Source organism: Cavia porcellus, unplaced genomic scaffold (assembly GCF_034190915.1).
Source record: "Cavia porcellus strain 051 isolate PalLab524CR breed Dunkin Hartley unplaced genomic scaffold, mCavPor4.1 scaffold_17, whole genome shotgun sequence".
In the NCBI taxonomy this organism is placed as follows: Eukaryota; Metazoa; Chordata; class Mammalia; order Rodentia; family Caviidae; genus Cavia; species Cavia porcellus.
Genome location: NW_026947500.1, coordinates 26,892,247 through 26,914,896, shown reverse-complemented (window position 1 = coordinate 26,914,896; position 22,650 = coordinate 26,892,247). Strand labels below are relative to the sequence as shown.

Below are 22,650 nucleotides of genomic sequence, written 5' to 3'. Positions count from 1 at the left end.
GCCCCGCCCAGGCCCCGCCCCATCCAGCGCTCACTCAGAGTCGCCTGCCAGCTCGCTCCGCAGACCGGCGAGACTCAGCCAATCGGCTGCGACCGGCGTCGGTGCGCTCCAGCCTCGCCCGCGGTCCTCCCGCCCCTGGCGCTCTCCCGCAGCTCGCTCACTCCGCCGCCGCCGAACTGCAGTCCGCCGACTCGGTAAGGCCCGTCCACGGCCGCGCGTGGGGAAGACGATCTGCGGGCCGGGCGGGGACCGCGAGGCTTCTGAAACCCAGGAAGGGGTTCCGAGTTTGTGACCACCCAGTCGGGCTTAGAGGACCCAAGCGCTACCTTCGCGCGGCGGAACTCGCAGGGAGCCCTAGCTCCGCAGGGATGGGACCTGGGATCCGCGGAAGGATGCTTGGTGTTTTTACTTGGCCGGACGCCTCCCTTCCCCGCTTCACACGGGGGAAACCAGTAGGGCGCGGGCTCCGATCTCCGGTCGGGGTCCCTCCAGCCCGCCGTGAGTGGGCTGGGCTTGGGGGTCCTTCTGGGGCTGTCTGTCGGTGGGGAGGGGCAAGGCTTGAGCCGCAGCTGGAGGGATGCTCTGTCTTCGGGCCCTGGCAGGACTTCTCTGCTCCGAGCCTGTAGGAACGATTCCTTGCTCCACCCAGTGAACCCCAACCCACCTCCCGTCAGCGAGTGCATTGGGTCTGGGGCCACCCGAGTGTCATCGGCACACGGACAGGTACTGTACAGTCGCGGGAAAGATGCTGTGCTTCTTAGACGTGGTCGGTCGCCGTCCCTGAAGCCCCCTCCTCAGTCTGCCCCCGCAGTGCAGCTGCGGGTCACGCCCTTGGCGCAGAGCAGCGGTAGGGGGTTCGGTGGAGGTGGGTTTCGGGCCCCTGCGTGTAAACGCCCCCCCCCTCCGCTGCGTGACGCGGGGTCAAGGACAGTGGAGGGTGCGGAGAGGCTGTCCAAGGTCGCACCTGGCAGGCTCTGCAGGGGGGGGGGCGCTCACGTGAGCAAGCCTCGGCGAACTTGGCCCGCGAGCCCGAAGGTGCGGTCGAACCTGGGTACAGCCCGGATTCCGCGCCGCCACCAGCAACCGCTTCCCTTGGCTTTGTTCAGGAAGGCAGTAGATCAGCGTCTTTCTAAAGGAAATCGGCGTCTGCCTTTCGTCAAAACTGGAGGAAGGGAGGCTGATCCCACTTATTTTTTTTTTTAACTTCAAGAATTAAAAGTTAGGATTACCAGGTTATATACAAAACAAATCCAATATTTCCACTTCTAGGGCAGACTTTCGGTTTCTCTTTGCTTCATACAGTAAACTATTCTGGAGCAGATTTTAGTACGAAACTGGTAATTTTTAAGTTACTGAATGAAGCAAATCAGTTTAATCTTTGGAAACAAGTATTTTGTTACACCATTTTCTTGAACAGGCATCTGGTTTCTCGTCATTCCAGATATTCAAGCATGCTGTTTATTTCTGCCAAAACCACAAACCAAAGGATTAAAAGAGGGTCGAAGCACTGGCCTTTTATTCTAGCTAGCAAGCACCTCCTCCCCCCTCCGAAGTATTTAAGGTGACACTGAGTTAACATGCTGAGGAAGCCACAGACACGTGGGCATTAGTGCACGGGAAGATGCTGTAGTCCAGGCGAGTAGCTAGTTTGAAATTGACTGAATTGGTTCTTTGGGCGGGTTTTGCCTCGGTACCCCGAGGCAGTGGCTCTTATGTAAATTACTAGTTTACTTTGCGTGAAGCACTGGTGGACTTGACCTTGCACTTGAAATCCTTCTCACAGTGGCTGGTCCCAGACGAGGTCAGGTGTAGGAGTGCTCATAACTTCTGTGCCACAATCTGGGATCACGCACAGGCCAACCCGTACTACTAGAAACAAGCTGGAGATGGAATTAAACTGTCGTCACTGCCTCCGACACTGCCCGGGAACAGTGAATGACCTCACAGTCCTCGGGTCCAGGTCTCGGGGGAGTCTTGGGGCACCGGCCTGTACTTGCCCAATTTTAGGCCCGCATGCCCATTCATAAAAACACTTAATCTTTACTTGGTCTTCGCAATGAACTGCTTTCAGTCCCGCCCTGGGCTCGCGTGGACGCAGTCCCAGGCTGCCGGTTACATGCAGCGTCTGTCATTGGGCAAACTGAGCTTGTAACTGTCCCCAAGATTGAGCACCGCAGGGCTTGTCTTTCCTTCCTACGGAGAGGCGCACTGCATTTCTTCCGCAGTTGCAGGAGTGGCAGCGGCGCTGCGCGCCAGCTCGCTCCGGAAAGTCTCTGTGGACGCCGCCAGTGGAACAGGATCTGAGCTCCGGGGACCAGCCAGCCAGGAGGCGGGGCTCCCTGTAACCTTTCCCCTACTTTTCTCAGCCGTCACGTGATGCCCGCCCGCGGCTGGGGGAAGGGGCGGGGCGCGGAAGCTGCAGTTGTGGTTCCAGGACGCGCTCCAAGCGCGCGGTTGAAAGGGCTGCCCTGGGTCGTAAGGGCGACGAGAGGGTGGCGACCGGCGTTGAGAAGTGGAAAAAGTGGAAACGGCTCAGCCCAAGGCTGCTTCTGCACTTTGTCGTTTGCATTTTTGGAGGAGGAAGAACTGTTTGCACTTTTAGAGGGAGGGTAGAACTGTTTAGTCACAGCTGTTATTATTAGCAGGCCGGAGTGCTGCGGCTGGTGGAAGACCAAAGTTGAATTCCTGAATTGGTGCTTTAAGAATAAGGTAGTGGTTCACGATGGGAATATTCAAAGTCTGTTTAAGAGCTTTTTAGCTGCCTGTTGTCCCAGTCACTTGAGAGGCTCTGGCGGGAGGTTCGCAAGAACCTCGGGGTTCAGGGCCAGCCTGCAGGGTACTGCACTGCAAGACCCCGCCAACCCGCCTACTCCTGAAAACGGGAGGGGCTGGGTGTAGTTAAGTAGTCGAGTGCGTGCTTAGCATGCTCAAGACTAAAAAAATAGGTTATCTCACCCTTAAATGGAAGCCTCGGTTGTCTTAGGATCATGTGTGCCAGTCTTGAGCTTTACTTGGAAGGACTTCTTTGTGTTGAAAATTAGCAGTGCAGGCACACAGTGCAAAGTTCAAAAGGTGTAAATGGAAACAGTGTCCCAGCCTCCCTCCACCACCCTTCTGTGGAGGCCACCGCTGTTAACAGTTTCTTGGACTTTTAAGTCGCTGAAACTGCAGGGATTTTTTTAAACAAATTTCTGGGTGCTGAGGACATTGATTTTTTTTCTTCTTCTTCTTTTTTTTTTTCCGGTACTGGGAATTGAACTCACGACCATGTGCTTGCAAGGCAGGCGCTTTTGCCGCTGAGCTAAGTCCCCAGCCCTTGGACATTGATTTTTTAAAAAATCCATTAACCCACGTGATGAATACTTTCTGTGTGTTGATTTCAACTGGTGTTTTCAACTGTTCGTTGTTTTTTGTGACGTTCAACTTTTTTTTTTTACCTTCAACTTTCACCGCATGCAAATATTGAGTGGACATTGGGTCCCCACAGGGCCTGGCTGAGGCCGTGTTGCCCTGATTGGGTAACAGGTGGCAGCATCAGTTCTGAGAAATGTCCACCTTTGTCTTTCTTTTTGTGTGGGTTCTGAAGTCCATGAATGTTTTCGAAAGTTAATAATGAAAGAAATTATGTTGCTGGGTGAGGCTGCCCGCCCAGGGTAATCTTTACCTTAGAAAGTTGAAAGAGGAGCGCTAATTCTCTGTTCCCTGAAGATCACCAGCTCATCAGGGGCCAAAGAGCTTTATAGGTGGAAAGGAAAGGAAGGTGGTTTGTAGCACTTGTCTCAGGGACCTGAGGGTCTTCTGGATTTTTCCTGTCCCCTAACGTCACCATGCATAGTAGGGTTGGGGCTAAGTCTTGTTCTTTCTACTTCCCGAGCTGCTTGGTAACCTGGAGGTCCTCACTGTCTCCATAACCCCAGCAGGCATGCGGATTGTTTGTTAGAGGAAGGACAGTGTATTAAGACTCCCTGTCTCCCTTGGGTTGCTGCAGCCTCCTGACATGGTGAGGCCCTTTGAGGGGCATGGTTTGAGGAAGTCCACAGAGGGAAGCAGGGAGCAGAGGAGCCCAGTGGCTCCCTCCTCTCAGGGCATGGCCTTCATGCCATACGGCAGTCAGGACTCTGGGCCCCACACTGTGCCTTCCCCCACACCACAGTCCTTGGCTTCCTGCAGTGAGCTCCTCTTTGCCCACTGGTGTGGTACTGTCTTCCTCTGAGGTTTGTGGCTCTTGGCCATGTCATACTCCTGTGCTGGGGAGTAAATGGCAAAGACCAGGGACATTGGTAATTCTTTCTCTTTGGACTCTGTCTCTTCCCCCCAGATTAAGCGGGTAATGCATTTTATATTAACATGAAGTTGCCTTTCTTTTAAGAAGTTATCATATGCTGTAACCCAAAGTTGGCTTTTAATAAGATGATTCTTCAACCCTAATTCTGCAAGGGTCAGCATCTTTTAGCGCCCTGAAAGTATTTTACTAACCAGAGGTTGGGGTCTTTGTGTCGTGTCAGAGTTTTGCCGGCAAGAAATGAACAGATTGTTGAAAGTTAAGTGTCAAAGTTAGAAGAGGGGCCAAAGTACTAAATGCTGGCATTTCGATCTTGCATGGGAGGCTAAGCAGAGCAGGGACATAACACCTATGCTCCTGGAGAACTCATGCTGGCAGGACGTGGCTCCAGCTGGAGAAGGACAGTGTGTGTTCATGCATTAAAGACCTAAGGTACTGCAGCGGGGTTGTCCTTCAGCTCCTCTCACTGTATGAAAACAAGTGACCTTTGTACTAGGTCTGATGTATGAGTAAGTGACAGAGCTGGAGTCTGAACACAGATCTGAGCTATCTCTGATTTCTAGGCTGCTTGGATTTCTGGACAGCTAGAGAGCCTGTGTTTTGTGGTACACACACACACATCACTTTCACTCTGACTCAAAAGGGATGCACTGCTGAATGGGATGTGAGCATTTCTGGGTTTTCATTTCCTCATCTATAGGATGGTGGCTCTGATACCTGCCGTTTTATGCCCCATAAAAAGTTAGCTGTGAAAAAAGTTTTGAGCTGCAAGATATAGATGGTCCCGGGCTTACCACTACCCTGCTTTAAGATGCAGTGAACCCACCCAAACACATTTAGGAGGGAGTGCTCTTCAGATGTTGAGTTTGGCTCTTTCCCCTGACTAGTGTTAAGTGGTGCGATCCTCTTGATGCTGGGCTGTAGCCACAGCTTCCAGCGAGCCACGGTTCGGGGGAAGAGCCGATGCTCTACAGCAAGCTGCGGGGTTTGGTGGGGCAGGAGAATGCAGTCTGTTTTCAGCCTTGTCCTTCGGATATGATCTCTCTTCTCCCCACCAGAAATTGAAGCATCTGAAAATATAGATTCTGGCAGTCAAGGTCGGGGTGACAGGCGGATTTCATTGATATCACCTGTTCTTCAATCCCCAAATTGCATCTTGTGGTGGGACAAGCTCAGTTAAGCTCTGGGAGCAAAGATGAACAGCAAAGGAGATCCCCAAGCTTGCTTCCTCCATGGATTGTGGATAGGCTGGGGGCAGGTCAGGCCCTAGGCAGTGAAGGTCAGCTCTTTAACTCGGGGCGAGCCTCAGAGTAGGATAGATAATCCTATCCTATTCTGTCCTATTCTGACAGATAATTGGGCCTGTCAACGCATTAGATACTTTCTCTATGGAAGATCCAGCCAGACGTGGTACATGCCTGCCATCCCAGCTATTCAGGTGGCCGAGGCAGGAGGATCACAGGTTCAAGGCCAGCCTGGGAAATTTGGCAAGAGCCTGTGTCAGAATAAAAGCGTGGTGTTCTGGCAGTGTGGCACTCAGTGTAGAGTGCTTGCTTACCCCATGACAGGTCCAGTAGTACCACACACACAGGGATCCTCAGTGGCTTTCCCTGCTTCTTTACTGTTAAGATTGCATCTCTGCATTTATCTGATTGACTATTTCCTATTGATGTTGTGCAATATCACCCCTAGTCCTTCTTTATGTCTTATTCTAGGCAAGGTCTCACGAAGTTGCTAAATAGCCTAGGCTTGCAACTTGGGATCTTCCTGCCTCAGTATCCAAAGTGCTAGGATTTCAACTGTGAGCCATCCTGCTCGGCAAATTTGAATTTGCTGTAATTTCATAGTGCCAAGATAGGTAGAATCTATTGTTTTTGAGAGCTGTAAAGAAAAGATGTGTAGCAGTTCAACATTTCTTTTCTAACCTGACCTAACCCATCATATTGACCCCTGCGGGAAGTCTACTGTGTGGCCAGTTTAAATAGGGCAGCTGTTGACTGCTCTTTCGTGAATTCAGGCTTCACCTTTCGTGCTGAAAGTTCCTTGGTATGGTTTGGATGCGGTTTGTCCCTGCCAAAACTCAGTGAAATTTGGTCATCAGTGTGATAGCATTGGGAGATGGAGCCTTCTGAGCAGGGTGATGTCACCTCACTGTCTTGCACATCGGGGCCAGGGCCACTCTTGCACACACACACTTAGACCCTGTGATGCCATGATATAGCCTGAGGCCCTTGCCAGAGAGGCCACCTCATCTTGGACCGGCTGCCTTTAGAACCATGGGCCAAATCTCTTTATAAATTAATCGCATTGCAAGAGTTCTGTTACAGCAACAGCGAACAGGCTGAAATAGATTTGCACCTTTTTTTTGTACCTGAGATCCACTCAAAAACGTAAGTGGAGTTTGAGATCTCATATTGCTTGCTGCAATTACCCGTTGCCTCTGTCTTCCTCTCCCCTCTGCTCCCCTCCCCTCCCCACCCCTCTCCCCCTCCCACCTTCTTCCCTCCATACCTTCTCAGGGGCTCATGTGTGCTGGGCAAATGCTCCATTAGTGATCTGTCCCAGAGTCCTTTTTAAATTTTGAGACAGGGTGTCACTAAGTTGCCCAAGCTGGCCTGTAACTTTTTTTTTCTTTTTCATTTTTATCGGCACCAGGGATCGAACTCACAACCGCTTGCTTGCAAGGCAGGTGCTTATGTCGCTGAGCTAAATCCCCAGCCCCTGGCCTGTAACTTTTGATCCCCTGCCTCAGCCTCCCAAGGAGCTGGGATCACAGGTGTGTACCACCTGGCCTGTGCCATTCTTGTTTCTAAGGTGCTCCCAGCAGCTTCTAGAAATCATACATATATTTATATATGTACTTGTTTACTGAAAAGGCACACTGTTAGAGGGAAAGCTGGGGGTGAATGCTGACATGCTTAAGAATGCAGTATCTGGGTGCCTGCACACGTCAGTTGCAACGGGACTACTGTTTATTTTTTTTTTCCTTATTGCCAGTTTTTACCTGCATCTGCCTTTAGAAGACTCGTGGCCTTTGCTGCACGTGTGTGCCAATTCTAGGGAAACCTCTGGACTGGTGCTGCCCCTCTGGAACCTTCCTGGGACTTTGCATGAAGGGTTTTGAGTGGCATTGAAGAGGCCAGCCTGAGTCACCAAGCATGGAAGTCATGTGATTTTCCTGAGCTGGGGCTGTGCTGGGGGCCAGAGCCAGCCTTGTCTAGCAGATCAGACCCCGCCCCCCCAGCAGAAGAATGTGCCATGGCTGACTGCTTGCCTTTCAGCAGAGACCCCACCTGCTGTGTCTCCTAGAAGCCTTGGAGCAGGGCCCAGGTGTCTTTCAGCCTCCCGAGAGAGGGACACTGGCTGTGTTCCTGGAGCCCCTGCCTGGTTTCACACTGAGCTAGGCTGTCACTTCCTGCAGGTAACCTTTCCCCAGAGGCTTTATAACACACTTGTTTACTGCTAGTGGAGATGAGTGACAGAATTTTAATAGAAGGCAGAAGTTGCTCCCATGAATTATGCAATTGCAGCGGGGGAGACTGGAGCCTGTGAGTAGAGTTGGCATTGATGGTGTGTATAGTTACTGTAACTTATTGCTGGCTGGGATCATGTCATTTTGGTTACAGCAATGATCTTAATCTGCATGTGTCATCACTTCAGGAATCTTAAGTGGGTCATTCTGTGTAGTATTCCAGGTAGTAAGGGTGAGCCCTTGGATTTGGACCTGGGGTGGAGTCCCCATTCCATGGTTCGCTGGCTGTCACCTTGAGCAGGCTTCGCACATCGGTGTCTTGGGTTTTTGCATGTTAGTGGGGACAGCATGGTATTCATTTCCTAGAGGTCAGATACATTAACAAGGGCATACTTGTAATACTAGCACTTGGAAGGCTGGGGCAGAAGGATCATTGAGTTTGAGATCAGCCTGAGCTACAAAGTGAACTCAAGGCCAGCCTCAACCACATAGTGAGACTCTGTTTCAAAAAGACCAAAATAAAAACAAACAACAAAACAAACAAACAAAAAAACATATATATGGCATTGTCCACTAAGGCAAGTAGCTGGGTAAAAGGAATATTCTGTATTTCATTGTAAAAAGCACAAAATATTGAATCTGTGTGCCATATATAAGTACACACACACACACACACACACACACACACGTACGTGTCCATCTCTGTCTCTTTATCTGGTTGAGACACATTCTGTCATCACCACATTTATTTATGTACGTAACTCTAGCTTTCGTACAGACCCATTTTCTCAGAAGCCCATCGTCACACAGCACATTTTACTGTTTAATTTATGTGACGGAGCCGGCTTCCACATCTCTGTTTCCTGGGGCATGTTTTGAATTCTGGCAGTATACTCTGTCTCATGCCGACCTTTGTCCTGATTTCCTAATCAGCTGTCTGGCTCAACCCGGGGACCTTCAAGGAAGGCAGGAGGCTGCTCCGAGAGCACCAGGACTTTTGGAGGGATGCCCGTGCCGGGGCTGTGTGACAACTTGTCTAGTGATAGGATTTGTGGGCCGCTGATCTCCAAGGTGAAAAAATTTGGGTGTGAAGCAATTGATTATAGAGAAAGGGAACCAAGTGGACTCTTTCCAGTGACAAAGTACAGAGCAATTTATTGGCCAAGAATTTGGTGGAGCCTTGAGCAAAATTACTAAAGCAAAGCAATTTTAGCTGGGTTCAGTGAAACACACCTGTAATTCCAGCACTTGGAAGCCGAGACAGGAGGATTGATAAAAGTTCCAGGCCAGTCTGGGCTACAAGGTCAGTTTAAGGCCAGCCTGAACCATATAGTGAAGAAAAGAAAAAAAAAAGCAAAATCTAATTTTGCTCAAAAAGATCAAAATAAAAACAAAACAAGATTATATATATATGACATTGTCCACATAAGGCAAGTAGTTGGGTAAAAGGATTTTACTAAAATTTAATAAGATACAGTCTGCAGAGTTCTCATTACTTAGTTTTCAGAATTAAGCAAGGATCCATGTTCTTGAGATGCTTCTATGGTATAATTTTGAGACAGGGTCTTACTATGTAGTTGAGGCTGGCCTGAAACTCACTGTGTAGCCCAGGCTGGCCTAGAATATGTAGTAGTCCTTATGCCTCAGCCTCCTGAGGGCCAAAGTTACAGGTGTGCACCACCACACCTGGTGCTTATAATATATTTTGGGAGATTACATAATTTAGAAGTGAATCTTGGCCAGGAAGACCAAGTAAGATCACTAAGTATGCGCTGAAGATTCCTGTGCTTTGAAAATGTGTATTTTAGGGTTCAGGAGTCAACCAGAGAAGGTGCCAGAGAGAGGGGGACTCCTAGCTAAGTGTGAGGCAACAGGAGATGGACAGGAGCAGGTGGCCCAGTGGTGGCATGTGGCCCGCAGGCCTGGCCAAAGTGGGGAGCTGGAGGAGCTGATTGGGAACGTGTAGGGAGCACTGTGGAAAGTGAACTGTAGACTGATGGTGGGAATTTTTAAAACTGCGATAAATAGGGCGCATTTCTCAGCTTGGGCGCCTTAGTCTGTACGCGGTGGTGTTCTCAGAGCGGATTAGCATAAGGTGCTTAAGCACCATGAGTGCCTCTCCCATAGCAGCGTTGCTGTAACTCATAAAGAGTCCCTTGCATGATGTCTCCATTTCTCTGCTCAGCCCGGGGCTGAGCAGGTACCTGGAGTAGGTTCCAGGCAGGGGTTTCCCCACAGGCTCCTGCCAGGTTGCACTCTAGGTAGGTGATCGTCACACACATAACCACTCAGGATTGGCATCTGTCCCGGGCAGAGGTGAGGGCCAGGCCCAGACTTCAGAAATGAATACTACCCATGAAAATAAATGTGTCTGCAATCCCACGATGATGGTGGACCATACGGACAGAGGGTTTTCCATCTCCACAGTGCTGGGTATGTTTCTGGACATCTCTCAAAACAGCTGGTGGGTCAAAGCTCCTTCTGGATTTGTCCTCCGCCAGCCCGAGGGCCCAGGGGAAGTGGCCTCGCGTCAGGAAGACTCCTTGAGTGGTCACCCCTGTGCCACCTGGCTAGACCTGCTTTCTGGGAGGAGCAGCCAGCCTGTTTGCCTAGAGGGTGTGATCACCATTACTCTGCTCCTCTGGTGTGGGGTTGTAGTTCAAAGGCTCGAGTAATGCTTGCCTGGTTGCCCAGTGAGTGTGAGGGAGGGAGGGAATGGCAGAGGGAAGGTTAAGCTGCTTCTCACCATCTATTTCTCAGCATCTCCGCCCTTTTCTCTTTCCTGCTTTCTCCCACAGCCACCTATGAACAGGTGCACACTCTGCCATACTTTTGGATCCTTGTGGTCATGATGTGTAGAGCTTGTCCCCAGGGACACTACTGCTCTCCACCCGCCGCTGTGTTGTGTCAGAACCAAAAGGGCCACAAATAGGCCACCCCCCGGGTGACCCAGACTAGCAGAGCTTAGCAGGGCTCTTGGGTGGGGAGTCTGGAGGGGTGGTGGAGGCCCAGAGGTGCCCAGGTGGGGTGAGCGGGGGCGGGGGGGTGAGCAACCCCCGCACGCGGTGCCTTTGCCTAAATTGCGCACAGATTAGGGGAGACGAGTCGGGGCAGGTCGAGTCCTCTCATGCCCCAGCAAGGTAGGCAGCGGCCTTGGGCCAAGTAGGAGAAAAGGTGGGGGGGAGGACATGGTCATGTTTGGGAAGGTGGGAGAGTAATTTTCATTGCGAGGAGTTTGGGAGCAGTGAAGACAAGGGTCACACACATGGGTGGAAGTTAGGACCCCACCAGTGCAGAAGCCAGGTGCCAGGGTAAGGGGCCACAGACAAATTGGAAGGCCATATTTGCGCAGCTGGTGACCTTTGGAAGAAGCAGGAATAGGCAGTGGAGCTGGTCCACGGAAACCAGCGGTTTAGTGATTACTATTGGGGGTTATGGCAGGGGCTTCTGTTGGTGGCTCTTTGCTGTAGCTTGGAGAAGTGTAGTGGTATAAGGAAGAGGTGCCTGGTATAGGTAGCCTGCATCTGGACACCAGGCTTGACGGGGACCCAGATGTATACTGGCCAGTCCCAGCATGGGGGTCTGGGAGGGACAGGGCCCTGTGGACAGACACAGGGGCATCTCCAGGGCAGAAGCAAGCTGTGGGAAGGCTCAAGAGTGTGGCATTTGTAGGTCTCACATGTGCGTGTGTGCACACATTCATATACACAGGGTGGCACAGTTCAGAGATACCTGAACGTGGATGGAAAAGGCAAATCTCACATTTTGAGGAAAGTGTGCAGTGTCAGGTCTAATGTTTCTTTTATTTCTTTAAAAAGCATTGATGGTAGCGTACACCTGCAATCCCAGTTCTCAGGAGGCTGAGGCAGGGAGGATCACCATGAGTTTGAGGCCAGCCTGGGCTACAAAGTGAGTTCACAGGCCAGCCTGAACTGCATAGTAAAAACTCTCCCCTGCACTCCAGAAAAAAAGACAAATAAACAAATGGAGTTGATGCACCCCTCCCCCACGAGTATCGGAGAATATTCACTCCATTTCCGGAAGAAGGGTTAACATAGGTGCAGCTCTGAGCTCCCGTATGTTTGCAGCGTCTCTTGTTGAAGAACCCAGTCAAGTTCCCAGAGGGACCTGGGCAGCTCTTCTGCTGTCCTTGGATTTATTAATGACTTGCTGCCTTCCACTGGACGCCCTCACCCCGCCCTTCGCCCCACACATTGAGTTCTGTATCGTGGCTGGTCTGCCCCATCCCCTCGATACCTCCCTGGTGAGGTATGTGTGCATACCAGGATGGCTCTCCCGCCTGAAGCCTGGGCTCATAAGCCAGTGGCCTGGTTTGGAGGATCTGATTTGCTTTGGGGCTGCTGGTTCATTTGTGTTAAGAAGATTACAGAGCGCCACTCCAGGGCACAGGTTGGCTTTCTTTTGGCAGAGATGCACCAGACAGGGAACAGGGTGACTGTCATTCTTACGGTTGGCTTTCAGATGCTGGTCTGGGAACGCTCTGCCCTTCTTGGCTTGGGAAGTGAGGGCGATGGCTGGTTTTATGTTAGCTTTCCTGCATTTGTGTAATTCCCTTAGCTTTAGTGACTCTGGCGAACCCCTGGCTCAGGGTCAGGAATGAAGGCCTTGCCCTCCTGCCCCACCCTGGGGTCACTTTGACTCCGCAGAGCCCTGATGGCTGTGTCATCAGTCACTGTGACTGCTGTTCTGAGTGACCCGAGGTGGCAGAGGCTTTTGAGCTGCACCCACACCTATTGAGGTGAAAGGTAGGAACTTAAGGTGCAGGTGGAAGTCCCTGCCGGGGAAGGGATGTAGCTTTCGGGCCAGGACCTTTTTTGTTGTTTTGATAGTAGACGAGAGTGGGGCCAGTAGCTGGTGACTGGCCACTGGTTGTGAATGGTCAGGTGATTCCATGCTGTGGGCTGTGTGGACTCCATGCGGTGGGTGGGCGGGGGGCTTGGGTGTAGACAAATGCCCCTCCTCCACTCATCCTGGTCTCCTTGATTTGAGTTTTCTTGTTTCTGGCTGTGTCGTTGGGCTCCCTTGGGGCTGCCCCTATGGAGCGGTGGTTAGGTGGATGCCTGTGCCTGCCTTAGGGACACAGGCAGCATCTAGGACCACTTAGAACCATCCTGGGGCAAAGCTCTGAAAAGCATTCTCTGTGGCCATTCCACTGTGAGTGTGCCCCCAAAAGCCTTCTCTGCACTTCAGGGATCTGGCACCTCCGGTGGCAGACAGGTGCTGAAGCACCGTTAGACAGACTGGATCGCCATGTGGCCATTGGTCATCCAGTGTCTTAGTTCTTTTTTTTTTTTTTTTTTGGCTTTTTTTTTCGTTTTTATCAGTACCAGGGATCAAACTCACGACTGCCTGCTTTCAAGGCAGGTGCTTATGCCGCTGAGCTAAATCCCCAGCCCCTAGTGTCTTAGTTCTTACAGAAATCTCTGCCTCACCCACCTCACATCAAATCCCAGGCACAATAAAACTGCATTGCAAATATCTTCCCAAGTATTACTGACAAGTAAGAGATCTTTTTTTTTTTTTTTTATCAGTACCGGGGATCAAACTCACGACTCATAAGCAAGGCAGGTGCTTATGAGGCTGAGCTAAATCCTCAGCCCCAAGTAAGACGTCTTCTAGAAAAAATCACATCATAGTATACCTAAACAAATATTGGCTTACTTCTTTATTGATATGAAGTAACAATTGTTTTGAATGAATCCTTCACGTGAAGAGAGCGCTGTGTTCAGATTAGGGAGAAAAGAGCAGCAGCTCACTGTCCTGCCCCGAATCTTTTAGTGAAAGGGCTGTTCATTGCTGGGCCAGCTCAAATACTTTATAATTATCCTAAAACTGTCAAATAAGGAGACCCGCTGGCCGTGGAGGTGCATACCTGTAATCCAAGCACTGTCAGAGGTTGGGGCAGGAAGGTTGTAAAATTCAAGGCCAGCCTGGGAAATTTAGCCAAGATCCTGACTTAAAATAAAAAGGTCTGAGGTTGTACGTAGCGGTGGAAGTCTTTTTTTTTTTTTTTTTTTTTTTGTCTTTTTCATTTTTATTGGTACCAGGGATTGAACTCACGACTGTCTGCTTGCAAGGCGAGGTGCTTATGCCCCTGAGCTAAATCTCCAACTCCGCAGTGGAAGTCTTGTCTAGTGTATGTAAGGCCTGGCTGGGTTCAGTTCCCAGCACCTTAAAAAACAAAACCCACAACTCTTCCTTAAATTGAAGTACTTTTGCCAAAGACATTTTACCCCGGAAAGGACACTAAATATTCTCTACCTAGAACTCCTGGTGACATTTCACCTTACATGTGGGAGTCCAGACTTAAACTTCAGCTCCTGGTCCCAGCTTGACCCCCAGGCCACACCCAGACTCTTTCCCCATCAGGAAACGGCCCTGCCAAACAGATGGCTCCAAACAGGAAATGGCACCAAGCAGATGGTTCCAGCCAGGGACCCGAAGGTCCATTTCCTTGGCTTACTCAGCACAGGTGCCTGTGAAACACCTGTGGCAGGGCAGGGAGGGACTGAAGCCATCAGATGTTACCTGGTAGGAGGCGCACTGGCTCCCCAGTGGGATTTGCTAGCTGTCTCTGGTGCAATGCAAGAGTCGAGGGAGGTTTCCCAGATCAGCCCGCAGCATAGCAGCAGAGGCACTGAGAGCCTGCAGGAAGATGCAGACGCTCAGGGTTTCTTCTGTGTGGCCCTCTGATGTCTGGCGGTGAGAAAGAGAATCCCCACTTCAGTGGTGGTCCCTCAGCAGACGCCAGCTCCCTGTACCTGCTGGGTGGGCTTGGGGTACTGGCTGGGGGTGTGGCTTGGGGGAATTGGTCACGGCACAAGGGCCTGGGGACACTGGGCTTCCATGGAATTGGCTTCTGCAACCACCCCAGCCCTTTAAAGAGGGGTCATGACTGTCTGTGTGTGCAGGACAGGAGTATGAATGAGAGGACAAACTTCGATATGTGCGTGAACACAGAAAATGTGTTCAGCAAGGAGGAACTGCATCTATACAGGAGAATCTGCAGTGCGAGGAAGGATTTTCCTGGGAGACTGACCCACTGCCTTCTGGTTCCCCATCTCCTAGGTAACCGCGTGAGATGGCAGAAGCTCACCAAGCTGTGGCCTTTCAGTTCACCGTCACTCCAGACGGGATCGATCTCCAGCTGAGCCATGAAGCCCTGAAACAGATCTGTCTCTCTGGCCTGCACTCCTGGAAAAAGAAGTTCATCCGATTCAAGGTTCTCCCAAATTTGTCTTAATCTCTGCAGCGTTCACTTGGCCATCTAAGAAGGGCTTTCTTGATGCCACTGAGGAGTTAGTGTTTATTAGAAGCAGCATAGAATTTATGTTTCCATGGTACTGGAGGCTCATGGGCACCTTCAGACATACCCTGGCTATTGAGTTCTGGAAGGTTCCAAAAGGCAGGTAGAGCACATTGACTCATTGTAAAACAGCGTGGAAGCCATGGCTCCAGGGCAGGTGACCTAGTTAGCAAGAGGTGTCATCAAAAGCAGAACACATGTCCATTCTGCACTTTGTTGAAAAAGATTGTCTCCGAATTTGAGCGAGGATGTCTAATAACTGCCTCACTGGGACAGAGGGTGTAGCCCAGTGGTAGACTGAAGCCTGAGCCTGAGGCGTGATGAGCTATATCCTCTGGCCCAATTTTAGTTTCTTCAAAAAAATAAAGACCCCCGCAGGATTCAAGGGGTGCTTGAAAACATTCAGACTGTTTTATTGATTCAGGAGGCACCTGCCCCAGCCCACTGCATGCCAGTGTCACTGTGGAGAATGGCGGTGGCCCAGGAAGGCAGTTGGAAAGGCCCCTGGGCTAAAGAAGGTGGTGGTGGTTGAGTCCTCAGAGCGAGCTTCCTGCTCAGGTGTCCTGGGGCTCACCTGGTGGCTTCCTAAGCCCAGGTTACCAGCTGCTGTTATGTTCATCATTGTGGGGAGTAAAAGGAGGGCGCCCCCTATAGGGTAGAAACTGTTCAACCCACTAGAATCTTGCCCAGAGCTGGAGGCAAGGCTCTTAGAATAAACAGTGTGGCCATGCCTCATTAGGGGACAGTGCCATGGCCTGTAGGAGGAGAGGCCTCCAGGCTGCCAGAGCTGCTGCAGGGCACAGGCTTTGGTGTGGATTTGAGGCCAGGGAAGACTTGGCAATTACAGGTGTGTTTTATTTTTTAAAATTTAATTACACTAAACTGATTTATTGTTAAAAAGTTTATTTCAGAGCATAGGGGGCAGACTTGTAGAGGTGAGAATACCTGCTAAGAGAAATCTGGCAAAGCTTTGATGGCTTTGTTGTCTGTTCTTTGGTAAACCAGTCCTGGGGTGACAGGTGTGTGCCATTGCGCCCTTCACACTAGTGTCTTACTGTTTTCCCTCCTGATTTTAACAGTGACCCACATTTTGCCAGTTTTGCTTTTTATAGGGCTCCTTCTTTTTTCTCCTCCTGGAGTATTTCCCAGCAAATTCTCACATGGACCATGGAACCTGTAAATACAGAGGACCTCCAAAGCATCTTGATTTGGGGGACCCTACAGGACCAGTACTGCAGTGTCAGGTCTTAGGTGTCCTGGGCAGTAGCAAGTTTGGGGTAGGACTTCTGGTGGCCCAGGGATACCCTTCATCAGCAGCCGTTAGGAGTCTGTACAGTGAACTGGTACCTGGGTAATCTTCATGTGCCAGGGTTGCACTTGAAGGATGCCAATCTCATGGTAGGGTTTGTTGGGAAGGGAGCAGGTTGTACATAATGGAGACCCAGCTGGTGGGGGTGGTATGGTCACCTGCCCATACCTTCGCTCCACTGCCTCACATATGCCAGGGTCCACGCGGTACAGCCTCAGGCAGCACATGGTTCACAGTCCACATGTCTTTGTCTAGAATGGGATCATCACTGGCGTGTTCCCGGCCAGTCCTTCCAGCTGGTTCATCGTGGTGGTGGGTGTGATGTCATCCATGTACACCAAGGTGGACCCTTCCTTGGGGATGATCGCGAGGATCAGCCGGGCCCTTGACAACACGTGAGTAGTCCTGTCCTGACGTCTCCTGCTGTCCAGGCATTTGCTGATATTCTAACTGCCAGTGTTGTGTCTCTTCAAGTACTGTGACTGTCACTGTTCTAGGTTTTCTTTGAGGCTATTTCTGTCCCCGTGCGGGCTTTCCTCCCATCCCCAGGCTGGTGTCAAGGTCCCATGGGAGTTTGTAAGCCAGATGAGAAGAAGGTTAGGGACCTGGGGCGCCCACCAGAAGGTGTCCCTGTGCCTCTGACCCAGCAGTGGCAGTGCATGGAGCTCACAGTGGTCTGCCGGGCATTTCTCCTGGAAGGCTGGTTACCAGTGTGACTGCTTCTTTACCCTGGAGTTGGTGCACCCCAGAACTCTGAGCCCCTTGAACTGACTTGCTAGGGATCCGAGGTCTGGGGTTGTGTCCACCTTGAGTTCTCTTCAGAGTGGTTTGGACCCTCTGGGGATCTCCTAGCACTCCTGTGCCTGCACTTCTAGATTTTTCCACATCCAGTACTGCAAATAAATAAATGGAGGGAGAGAGAAAGAAAGAGGCAAATGTGTAGTACAGAGTCTACTCATAGCTAATAGCTATATTTGGCTCTGATGGCTCAAGTAATGAAGTAGATTTAACTGAATGAATGGATATTCGAGTAGGAGGGGTGGCCCTGACTCCTGGACTTTTTCAGGGATGGGGTGGTATCCTCCACACCCTGGCCCCTAAACAGGATGTTTAAGTGTGAAGGAGAGGCCAGGCCAACCCAACAGTAGTGGCCCTGGCTTTTATAAGCACCTCCTGCCAGTGTTCTTGTCTTCCTGCGAGTGGGGACAGTGTGGCAAACACTGCTGTCATTTCTGTCAGTGCAGCTGGCAGGCCTGGCCACTTGGCCTAGGCTGCCTCTTTTCTACCTAAGGTCTTGAGAGCCTCAAGCTGTTCCTGGGGACAGTATTTCCCTGTACTTTTTATTTTATTTTATTTATTGAGACAGGGTCTCACTGTGCACTTCAGACTGGTCTGGAGCTCACTTTGTAGTCCAGGCTGGTCTCTAATTTGCAGTGTTCTTCCTGCCTCAGCTTCCCGAGTACTGGGATTACAGGCATGTACCACCACACCCGGCTTTCCCTGTACATTATTCCTTTTTTTTTTCTCTTGTGATGATGGAGTTAGAACCCAGGCACCTTGCTTTAAACTGTATCCTCTATTCTTTTTCAGAAAATTTTATTTTCACACAGAGTGTTGCTAAATTTCCCAGGCTGGGCCTGAGTTTTTTTAATCCTTCTGCCTCAGCCTTCTGGAAGGTGTGCACTGCCACACCAGCCACATTTTCCATGTTGAGTTGGGTTTGTGTCCTTTTGGGGGCAGCTTAAACTCCATAAATTTTGTTTCAAGGCAGAATCTTGCTAAGTTCTCTCAGCAAGCCTCAAATTCCTGCTTCAGCCTCTTGAATTTAAATGCAGACTTGTGATTCACTCTCTAACCCTCGGCTGTCACTGAAAACTGGATTCTCTTCAGACAGGTTGGCTATTTAAAGCCTTTTGTAATCTGGGTGTTTATAAGATTTGTTTCCTTGTCACTCTGAACCTATTTTGGTAAACGGGGCCATCTGGGGCCCATATTTAGAAAGGTCAGGTTAAGGCTCAGTGTCTTCCAGGCTCAGGGCCTCTGGTACCTTCTCCTGGGGAGGAAGGTGCTCCAATTTCCTGGGCTCCTGGACTGTAGAGGGTTTAGTTTAGTTTTGTTTTAGTACTTGGAATAGAGCCCAGGGCCTCAGGAATATGAGACTAGTGCTGTCACACTGAGCTTCCCGCTAACCCTAGGCATAGGTTGCTGCTGTCAGGGTGGCCCTTCGTGGGTCCCTTTCTGCTTCTGACCATCCCTGCAGCTTCGGAAGGAGCATGTTCTTGTTTTGTTCTGTTTTGAGACAGGGTCTCACTCTGTAGCCCAGGCTGGCCTTGAACCACTACTGTCTGCCTGCCTCAGCGTCCTGAGTGCTGAGATTACAGGCATGGGCCCCCACATCCAGAAGGAGGACGTTCTTTTTAAAAGAGACCTCCTAGCCATCTAGGTGCTTTTGTATATGTTATAAAAGCCTTATAGCTGGGCACGGTGGTGCACACCTGTAATCCCAGCACTCAGGAGACTGAAGCAGATGGGTTGTAGTGAGTTAGAGGCCAGCCTGGGCTACATAGTGAACTCAAATCCAGCCTGAACTACACAGGGAGACCCTGTTTCAAAAAATAAATGAATGAATAAAGCCCCAAGTGTGTCATTTATTTGTCTGATTTTTTTTTTTTTTTTTGGCTACTGGATGATCAAATTCATGGCCCTATGCTTGCCAGGTAGGTGCTTATGCCACTGAGCTAAATCTCTGGCCGTATTTGTCTGATTTTGTGAGTTACATTGTACTGTAGTGTTAGAGTACTTAGAAATCTAAAATGTAGATTATCCTAATAATAACTTCTTCAGACCCTAAATCCAAGTTTGCTTGCAGGTTAGATTTTTTTTTTTTTTTTGAGACATGATCTCGCTGTGCAGTTCAGGCTGGCCTTGAGTTCACTGTAGCCTAGGCTGGCCTTAGACTCAAAACAATCCTCCTGCCTCAGCCTCCTGAGTGCTGGGATTACAGGTGTGCACCACCATTTCCAGCTCATTGCTTTCAGGTTAGATTGTCAGGAGAGATCACTAACCCTAATCCTAGAGGCAACGTTTCAGCACTAGAGTTAACATGTTATAAAAAATACTAGTTTTGGGGGATAGGGATTTAGCTCAGTGGCATAAGTGCCTACCTTGCAAGCACGTGATTGTGAGTTCAATCCTGGGTACAAAAAAAAAAAGTTTTGAAGCTAAACTAGTTTTCTTTAATTTGTTTCCATGTTAGTTAAGTATCATGAGATGGTAAATGGATGGTTTCTAAAACTGTTTGTTGTGTTAACCATTTGAAGGACACTAAAATAGTTTTTAATTTTAAAATACTTTGCAGTTTCCAAAAGAGCTGAAACCCCAAACCAGAAAAATGACTGCATTTTGCCTCATTTTATACTTTCTTAATGTGTCATAATCTATGATTTTGTCTTTGTCTTAAACCTTATGGTCACATAATTTACAGGGTTATATAGATTTATGTAGGTGACTAAGGTCCTTGAGCTTAATCCTATAATGAGCCAGTGAGGTCTTATTTTTACATATTCATATTTTGTCATAAAATATCCTACTTCCAAGTCACAAGGCCTTTCTAATAAAGTAGATCAGGCTGGCCTTGAACCTGTGATCCTTCTGCTTGGCCTCCTGAGTGCTTCAGTGATTATTTTATGTGAGCAGACTGTTCATTCATAGTAAGTATTCTTGTCTAGATCACAAACTCTTTTAATATAAAGTAGTTCAGGTAATAAATGTGACATCCAGAAGTAGATTTGAGATGGACGAATTCAGCAAGAGCAGAAGGGAATGACCCCGAATCCCAGTGAGCACCAGGCAGGGTGGTCCCCACCACCAGGGCCTGGGCATCTCTGCAAGCAGGTCTCCACCTAATGATAGCCTCTCACCAAGCTTCATTGGACCCTGGAGATCGTTGTGTATTTTTCCCACGAAAGCATATTGGCTGGTTCATTCTGTTTTTCTTTTTTTTTTTTGAGACAGGGTCTCACTATGTAGCTCAGGCTGGCCTCTCCCTTCCAAGTGCTAGGATTACAGATGGGCACCATGATGCCTGGCTCCATTTCTTTATTGATTTTTAAAGATAGTCTCGCTGTGTTGCTCAGGCTGGACCCCAGAGATCCTCCTGCCCCAGCATCCTAAGGGACTGCAGGCATTCCTGAGTGTCTGCTGTGGCCAGTTCTGCTTTGGGACGGGAGGGCCTTCTCTCCTTTGGGTTCCTCAAAGGCGATTTGTCCTGTATGTAGCATGCCGGGTTGGGTGTTACCCACAGCCTTCTTCCCATGCCTGTGCATTTGTAACTCGTCTTGATTTGTCCCACAGCGGCTACATGTCCACCCAGACGAAGGATGTGGTCAGCTGCTTCCTGTTCGGCACGGGCCTGTGGGTGGCGCTCATCTTCACTATGCGCTACTCCTTGAGGGTGCTTCTGTCCTACCACGGCTGGCTGTTTGAGGAACACGGCAAGATGAGCCGCAGCACCAAGATCTGGATGGTAACCAAGCGCCACTCGCAGTGGGGGATGGTCTTTGGTGTTCAAGGACAGGTCCTCCTAGACCATTTCTCCTTGGACATATGGCAGGCAGCTCGGTCTCACCCTCTGGTTGTTACAAAGACCGGATTTGCCTTGACCCATGGATATGGACCAGAGGGCATTTTCTTTGAGGATGTTGGTGACCTTTGTGACATTCAGTCTTGCGCCTGCTCAGACCATTGATCAGACAAATGTGCCACCACCCCACCCCCAGGTCTTTGTAGCTTTTATGGGAACCTTGCACACGGCCATTCAGTGGCCATGCTGGCTGATCCAGCGGCTAGATGGCATGACCAGTGCCTTCCCACACACTCTGTCTGCTTGCTGTGGCCCTGAGCCCAAGATTCCTATGTGAAACGGAGGGTCTGATGTCCGACTCACAGTAAATCTTTGCTTTAATGAGCTCCTGTTTCCTGAAACACCAGCCTGTCCAAAGTGAGGATCTTCCCGGCTCTTGAGGCCTCTGCCATCAGGGCTGGGCCCTGTGAGCACTACTGGCCTCTGGCCTCAGTGTCCCGTTTACCCCTGCCCACCTGTCCTTGCTGCCTTCCACTCTTGTTGGCTCTTTTTTTTTTTTTTTTTTTTTTTTTTTTTTATTTAAGAGGAAAAAGAGAAAAACACAAAACAAGACAAAGCAGTGTAAGGTTACACATAATACAGAACTACAAAAAAAAAATAAACATAACAGTAAGAAAGATCTTGTTGGCTCTTTGGAGCTGGATGTTTAAGAAATAACAGCTTTGTTAACTTGTATTTTATGGAGTGGCCTAGTGATCTTTATGAACCTGGTCCTGGGGAGATTTTCCTTAAAATCCTTTTCCCCACCAACCTGGGCTCACTTGGTTTTATTAGTGTTCGTGAAGCAATGTGGTAGCTTTGGTGCCCTTGTCTGAACCTGAGGTTGAGCCCCTGTGCTCAGTGACCACATGGGTACCTCAGCTGTGGGCTGGCCTGCTGCCCCAGGCCTCCTGAGAGTCTCCTAGGTGCTACCACACATCTCAGGGCTCTGCTGTCTCCCAGACCATCCACTGCTGTAGTCACATTGGTGTTTTCATTTCTACAGAAGCAGTTTGACACCTAGATGACTAGGAGAAGGTTCCCATGGAAAACACCTCTGTGACATAGCCTAGGGTGTCTCTGTCCCAGGGCCCATAGAGTGCATTTGTCCAGGCAGCAAGGATGATTAGTTACTGAAGCAGGTCTAGGTCAGCCAGCCTGCACCCAGGGCCCGAGGGGATGACTGTGCCTTCCACAGGCCCGACCTGACCCAGGGACATTGTGCTCCAGGACCAGGCACCTGGGCTGACTTTGCTTCATCCCCAGAGCCTTGAACCAGTTCCAAAACCAAGGGCCTCATACAAAACCCCCCAGGTGAAGGCTGTGTCAGGCAGCAACGTCACAGGCCCCAGAACTTAAGGCCAGGAATGAATCAGGGTAGCAGCATCTCAGAGCATCTGTGAGATGCAGCTTTTATGCAGCCTGGTTTTCTTCCCCCCCGCCCCGGTACCGGGCATCGAACTCACAACTGCATTCTTGCAAGACTGGCACTTATGCAACTGAGCTAAATCCCCGGCAGACTGGTTTTCTTTGGTGTGCCTGTGTGTGTGTGTGCATGCGTGTGCATGTACACATGCATGCAAGTATGCTAAGTCCCATAAGTATGGGGGCAGAGAATGAGTCCTCAGGAAAATAACTT

General features: G+C 49.9%; 1 protein-coding gene across 4 annotated transcripts in view; it reads left to right on the top strand.

Moving 5' to 3' along the window:
• Positions 1-56: 56 nt before the first annotated feature.
• The window catches only part of Cpt1a (carnitine palmitoyltransferase 1A), a 54,736-nt gene continuing 32,142 nt past the window's right edge, over positions 57-22,650 (top strand). Inside the window, exons 1-4 of one of the 4 annotated variants that reach the window (XM_003468316.5) lie at positions 57-194; positions 14,844-14,997; positions 16,646-16,785; positions 20,744-20,915. In XM_003468316.5, coding sequence (XP_003468364.1) covers positions 14,857-14,997; positions 16,646-16,785; positions 20,744-20,915 — 453 coding nt within the window. In that variant the 5' untranslated portion in view covers positions 57-194; positions 14,844-14,856. Of the gene's footprint in view, positions 195-601; positions 724-2,403; positions 2,710-12,222; positions 12,521-14,843; positions 14,998-16,645; positions 16,786-20,743; positions 20,916-22,650 lie in introns of those variants that run through there. The other 3 variants (XM_063227661.1, XM_023564426.2, XM_063227662.1) reach the window with 3 other exon arrangements.